A 6,780-nucleotide genomic window follows, 5' to 3' on the forward strand; every position below is an offset into this window, starting at 1 on the left:
GAGAGTCCCAGCTCGTTACTTGGGGAATGTTAATGGAAAGAATTCGAGTCATGACAAGGATATGGTGTCTCCTGTATTACCAACATTGAAAATAACCCATCGATGCCTTTATCCACTCATCCTGAGACAGCCTTTTCACTGGCTAGCAGCTTAAAATTTTTTAACACCTTTACCACTCATAAGAAATGGTTTAACTTGCATTCATGTTGAGTGATTAGTTGCTCGTTGTACTAAAACCACCTTTACCACTCTTTATGACTTTAACTAAATGCGATCAGGTTCTTTTTTCTTCCCCCTTGGGTTATAATCTTTGTCAACATTCACGCAATCCACTGGTGATACTACCGAAATCAACAATTTAGCTTCTCATGTTGATTGGTGGTGTTTCTACCGATCAGGGGTGAAAGTTAATTTAGATGTGTGATTAGTAACTTCCTTCACCATTCTTTAGCAGCCAATTTAACGATTTAGTTGACAAGAGTCAATTGGGTTGAAGTTTTGTATGATGAGTCTATCATGGTTTTAACTGCAAAGTCCTGCTCGCTGACTCGACGATAGAGAAGAGCTGAAGCTTCCACCCTGTTAAAACAGAAAAATAGTTAAATTTATGAACTTAAGAAATGGATTAGCACCAGAGTAACATTAGCGGAAAAGGCAATAAAGTATCTGAAAATTGACAAAGAAGCCATTTCTCACCAGCCAGGATGAACAACAAATCTGCCAGTGGATAGAGCCCAATTCACCTGTGATCCATTAATAGATGTGAACAAAATGGGGCATTAAAAATCATGTCAGTCTAACTTCACAGTTAAAAAGATAAGAGTTCTGTGTTCAGAAGATTACTTTCTGATCAGCCATAAGATACTAGAAGAGTGTCATACCTTGTCGGTTCCAAGAGAATTGGCTACAACATGAGTAACCTGTTCATCAATTTGGTTAGTGCAGACGGCACCAAACTGTTCAGCTGTCTGCCACAGAGGATGCATATGAGGATTTGCTTCCCCAACTGGGAAAATCCGACTAAAAACAATACGACAACCAGCAAGAATTTTTCGTTGCTCGGCTGCAAGTATATTTCGAATGTCAACATCTTTTAAGGAGTTATGCGAGAAGAAGTTCTGGTGAATACGCTCAATGACCTTGTAAAGCCAAAAACAACGCATCAGATGTGGAGATCAAAATGGATTTGAAAGTAGGCAACTCCCAGAATACAAGGTGACATTACCGCCAATGAAGAAGCAAGTGTACCATCTTCTGGCCTCTCATCGTGATCAATCTCAAGAAGAGACGGTCCAAGAAGTCCAAATTGGCGCCTGCTACTAGGAAAGTAGGTATATCTGCAACAACAAGAGTAGAAACAATACTCAACAACAATAAGAGTTTGGTGCAAGATTTCAGTCCTTGTAAACCTATACCTCTCCACAACAATCAAATTGAGTTTGTTGTGTGGCCATACTCTAACAGAGTCATCAATAATCACCACAGCCGATTCCATACCCAAAACACCATCTAGATCTTTGCTTTTGGGAACCCTTTCATCGCCATCAAAAGTATCAGCATCATCTCCCTTAGAGATGACCCGGCCAGCAAACAATGTCCCTGTTGGATCTAGCACCTTTGCCATTTCTGTAGCATACAGTTTGTTTCCCATGGTATATAAATGCAGTTCATAGAGGTTGCTAGCCTGTAGGAGCCAGAGAATTTATTTCAGAACACATGCTCAGGACTTGCATCCTAAACTCTATGAAAAATAAATAGCAGATTAGTGCCAAAATCTTAAGGCCTTGTTCGTTTAGTGATTTTATTATTATTATTATTATTATTTCCAGTTTATAGTTTTCAAAAATAAAAGAAATTTATTGAAAATTATAATGTAAAAAATAGATATTTATCACACCATTCACTTCTGATAAATATAAACATGTTAGAAAAAGCAAAATTAAATATTTCTTTTACATTTTTTATTAGATTTTGAATTTTATTTTCTAAAAAACAAAAAATAAACATAGGAAATTTTCATTAACTAAACAAGACCTAACCTTCTCCAGAAAATTCCAGATGCCTGGTCTCAATTTTGTCCACATTCCCATATGTTGAAAGCGGAAAAGATGTCGTTGTGGCATCTCTTTATCTTGCTCTTCTTTCCTCCTCAAAATATCTTCATGAACCAGATCAACTTCTATAAACTAGAAAGAATCCAAATATTTTGCCTGTGACAAACTATGTAGAATTATCTAATTTGTACAAAGATCAAGGTTCGGTATTCTATAAAATACCTTTGCAGAATTAAGTAGAGTATGGTCCAAATCAAGGACAAGGCAAAGCTTCCTAGCAGCAAACATTTTATTCTGTTCTGCTATCCTCCTTGATCTCTCTTTTTGAATGGTTGCTTTTTGCTCCTCGTTATAGCCATCGAGTAAGTGGTCAACATCTCCCCAAGGATTGGCTAATTGTCTGGTACCTTTCTCACTGCCTGCTTCAGAAACCAAAAGAGAGGTGGTCTCTGAATCATTCAACTCTCCTGAAGCTGCCTCTACTGTCACTTGATCGGCTTGACTTGCAACTGGCTGGTTGTTACAGGGTGGAACCACTGGTGAAGTGGTAACTACTTGGGAACTCGGCAAAACATTTGCAAGGTTTTTGGTTAGCTGCAAAGGAGCAGGCAAACGTACCAAACTACTTTGAGGATCAGAAGCAGCTGCATCTATTTTGCTCTGTTGATGTACAACACCATCATTCTGCTGAACCATATTATCATGGAGAATACGGCGGGGATCACGAGGTTTCATGCGAATTCTCGCAGCATCAGGTTGGGTGCTCTGTATGCAAGGATAAAGTTAACATTGTTGCTTGTTCATATAACAAATATGCAAATGAAAGTAAAATTATATGCAGAAGTTTTGCAAACATGAATATCAAAGCATTATGATTTGAGGACCAAAGGTTTCCTAAACATTCTATTGAACTGCTGAAGCATTATGATTTGAGGACCAAAGGTTTCCTAAACCATTGAATAACCAAATTTTACTTTAAAGCTACAAAAATCCCAATTCAAACAAATTTCATGCAAGTGGATAGCAGTATAAACATATAAAAGCAATAGAAAAAAGTATACTACAAAAGGTTATAACAATACAAGCAACAGCAGGGACATGTGATAAAAGAAATGAAATTGAAAGCCATACCGAAGAAGCCATCTGTGAACGAATCAGAGATATTCCTGGTTGGTTAAGTCCAGATTCTTTTGACTTAAGTGGAGTAGAATTTACTGAAGCAACTGTTCCTGGCAGTTCATTAACACTCAAAATATTTGCACTCTCACTCGTTGAAACAGCATTTTTCTTCTGATTCTCTGCTGCTATTCTCTGCTGTTCCATTTGATGTAGTTGCATGAGAATGGTTGGGTTTACAGCTTTTAGTAAAGAAGGCAAAGAAATAGTGGGAGTGGGATTACTTTTAGGAATTGATCTAAGCCCACTTAACTCGTCAAAATTATTATCAAAAATTGGTTTTTTATCAGGAACAGCTGCTGCAGTTCCAGATTTTCTAACATCAACCTGAAAATTTTCAGTCGCTTGGATCTTGAAACTTGGTTGAGGGATAACATTCTTGGCTTCTGACCACCCACTCCCTGATGTTGTCTCCATTTCTCTGGAAGTTGTAAGCTTATTTCTTTGTTTTTTCATCATATGGTCCCTAGCTACAGACTCATCTGTCTTATGCTTCTTGCTATTTGTAGCCTCTCCTACTGGATCACTCTTGAGTAGATCAGGTTCTGTAACTCTTCCCTCCTCCGAAATACTTTTCACTTCATTGTTCACAAACTTAAGCCTTGGATCTCTCCTCTTTAATGCAGGTTTTAAAGCAGGTTTTGACATGGGGTTGACCTGCTCAACCGGACGAGATTGGTTGCTAATTGAGCTATTTGTAAATGGAGCACTGCTCCTAGATTTGACCATCTGAAATTGAGTTGCTGCATGAACAGCTCTTGGGTTACAAGAAACTGTAGAACTGGATACTTCCTCGGTGGAATCATCTCCTTGCCCACCATCCTCTGAGGGAGTTGGGCTTGGAAGCCGATCAGTTGATAAAATAGAATTACTGCCAAATTTAAGCTGGTAGGATGAGACAGCCTTTAGTGCATCAGTTACATATGGATGTAACATAACATCTTCACCTCCTTCATTTTTAGGAGTTATTGGCTGAGAAGATACGGGCAGCACCATTCCAAGACCAATGGGTTTTGGTATAGAGAACTTTGGTAAATTCTCTCTTGTAGGCGAAGGAAGACTATCTTCATTGTAATCTGCATGAAGATCCAACAGTGGGCTAAAGTCTACCCTATTTTTGGAGCGTGTAGGTAACACCAACTTTGGCAAATCAAGTGCTTCTGGAACCAAACTGGCTTTCTCCAAAACATTTGAACCATGAGAGACAAAAGGACCATTAGTAAGATCTGCTTTCTCCTTTTTATTATCCTCGAAAACAAGTGAATTAACCAGAGTATCAATCTGTTAAAGCAAAAGCATGCTTCACAATTGACCGAAACTCTGTCAATAGTAAGTATAAGAAGACATGGAGTTACTATACATACCTCTTTCACTTGTTCTAAAGTAAAAAGAACAGAATACTGGTTCTTTATGTGAATCAGTAACCTGACCAAATTCAACAAGTTTAAAACTAATACAACGCCCAGTGATCAAGAAAGAAAGTGAACTACATCCAAGAAATCTGAGAAGAGATCTAACCTCAAAAGCAGTTGCTTGTTCTGGTCCTTCTTCTGCATTGTAACTGAATTGAGTGCCTGTTTCCAATATACCAGTACAATTTTATAAATCTACCAAAAAATTAAAATTAACAAACTCAATAGTAAATATCATAGTTGTTCTTACAGAATAAGTTGTTTGGATTGCCATAACAGCCTGCTGGACTAGAACATGCAGGACTGTATCTGAACTCTCTATGCCAGTAAACATCGGCTTCAGGTCTTCAAAAGACTTGCGCAACCTTAAACATACAGCTTCAAAGGATCTACAAGTAAGAAGAAAACCAATAGCATCATAAAATGCTATTTTCATTCAAAAAGTTGGTAAGTTATAGCGTGCAATATTATGCAATCTTTCTAACAAGCAAAACTGTTTGCTCATCAATTTTTCTCCCCATTGAGCTATATCAAAGACATTGAGCTTTACAGCTTGCATAGAGTTCAATGGAGAAAAGAGATTCATATAACCAGCCCAAATAGTTGAACAGATTTTATGATGATGATAAATTAGGGTTCTTGCAAAATTTTTGAGATTTTATGGTGGAATAAAATTAATTTTTCTGGTTGGGAATTATAGTTCCTTCTTTTTTAAGTTCTCAAATGCTCAAACTTACGTCTCAGCCTCTTCCACAGTAATCGTGTCTAGCTCTTCCAGGATTAAGCTTATACGCTTGTCAAATTCACTGATATCTTGCAACTCTTCACCATCTGATTCCTTCTTTTCTGGCTCATTTTCAGGTATACCTGAAGACAGCTGCGTTGTTTCGTCAACCACCAATGGCTCTGACCCAAGCTCAATCTCCCCTTCCTCCAACTCCCCTTCCTCCTTCTCCATTTCAACGTCACCCTCCTGGCTGCTATCTTCTACAATCACATCATATGCTTCCTCCTTTTGCGGTTTACCATTGGCATCGACGGTGTCAGTGAGATCACCAGCACTCATTGGCATCAAATCTAATCTCAAAGGCTTATTCTGCACGGCCTGCGCCCACGCGAAGTTATACAAACTGGGGCCGTAGTTCTTCGACATCGGATACCCCATCCAAACCCTAGATCTCCCAGTCCTTCCTCCTTCCTGCTTGAAATCTTCAGCCGAGATCTCCTCCAGCGACTCCGATGAGTCGCCATCAGACGCCTCCCCATCCACCGCACGACCTCCACGTACGCGGTCCCTCGCCATAAGATCTAAGGGTTTCTCCTCGCTAGGATTCAAGAACAACCGATTGGATCCGGCGACGAGCATAGAGCCGGGGACCTTAGGGGAGGCTAATCCGGATGGATCCGGCGAACTCACAGCTCCTAGATTTAGATCCCAAGAACGAGGAGTTCTAGATGTCGATTCCGAGGCCGAAGGCTTCCGTGTAAGGCGATTCTGAGATCGGTTGAAGAGGTCAGGAGAGGCTACCAGGCGGTAGGAAGATTGATCCGTGATGATTTCGCAACCGGAAACGCAATCGATCACAAAAACATGGCGGCGATCGATCTCGCGGGGTGGGAACGGAAGCGCAACCGGACGGAGGAAAGGGGAAGATTATGGGGGAGGAGGAAAGGCTGCGAACGGAGACGATCTAATTTAAAAGAGATTAGCTTTCATCCACGCCGTCGAAACACCATAGGTTTTCCACGATAGATGAGATATTCTAATTTGAAAATTTCCTCTCTGGCCCCCACTTGTACCCGGTAGAGTGTGCAGCTTGGCTGGCCCCAATTTCATCGATTTGATAATTTGTACCCGAGGATTGGTTATATTTTGAGATTGTGCAGCTTGATATAGCGTAATTTTGTATTTGGTTAAATTCTGTTTCTTCTATGTGTCATGTGAAATCGTTCTATTACAGGTTATTCCAACTTCAAATAAGCCCAAGAACGATAAAGGGAAACAGATTAATTTTGGTATAAATTCCTATAAAATGAATAATTGGTATACACTTGTGTGCAATGACACATCAAATCTCACTTAAAAATCGGCAATTTCAATATTATAAAAAATATCTTGTATTATTCTTAGAAGATTT

General features: G+C 39.4%; 1 protein-coding gene across 2 annotated transcripts; it reads right to left on the bottom strand.

The window, feature by feature from the left end:
• On the bottom strand, positions 1 to 6,289 carry LOC141845307 (RNA polymerase II C-terminal domain phosphatase-like 3). Of its 2 annotated transcripts, XM_074733375.1 has the most exons (13): positions 5,380 to 6,289; positions 4,893 to 5,031; positions 4,749 to 4,804; positions 4,595 to 4,655; positions 3,186 to 4,511; positions 2,673 to 2,819; positions 2,277 to 2,567; positions 2,040 to 2,186; positions 1,416 to 1,684; positions 1,226 to 1,337; positions 882 to 1,139; positions 697 to 743; positions 1 to 579 (listed from the first exon to the last, which is right to left on the bottom strand). In XM_074733375.1, the coding sequence occupies exons 1-13, from the start codon at positions 6,006 to 6,008 to the stop codon at positions 468 to 470; spliced, it is 3,594 nt and encodes a 1,197-aa protein (XP_074589476.1). In that variant the 5' UTR covers positions 6,009 to 6,289; the 3' UTR covers positions 1 to 467. The 2 variants fall into 2 exon arrangements, with proteins under 2 accessions (XP_074589476.1, XP_074589475.1); XM_074733374.1 differs by having other exon boundaries at positions 2,277 to 2,819.
• Positions 6,290 to 6,780: the final 491 nt, after the last annotated feature.

The sequence above is a fragment of the Curcuma longa genome, chromosome 14 (assembly GCF_044706935.1).
Source record: "Curcuma longa cultivar G26 ecotype Majalengka, Jawa Barat chromosome 14, ITB_CL_G26_1.1, whole genome shotgun sequence".
NCBI classification, from domain to species: domain Eukaryota; kingdom Viridiplantae; phylum Streptophyta; class Magnoliopsida; order Zingiberales; family Zingiberaceae; genus Curcuma; species Curcuma longa.

What these genes read in the sequence shown, in the direction of transcription:
- LOC141845307 (XM_074733374.1), bottom strand. Translation starts at nt 6,008, where the DNA reads ATGCTCGTCGCCGGATCCAATCGGTTGTTCTTGAATCCTAGCGAGGAG. An exon ending in CTTTAGAACAAGTGAAAGAG is followed by an intron (nt 4,512 to 4,594) that starts GTATGTATAGTA and finishes TTGCTTTAACAG; the next exon opens with ATTGATACTCTGGTTAATTC. An exon ending in ATTCTCTTGGAACCGACAAG is followed by an intron (nt 744 to 881) that starts GTATGACACTCT and finishes AATGGATCACAG; the next exon opens with GTGAATTGGGCTCTATCCAC.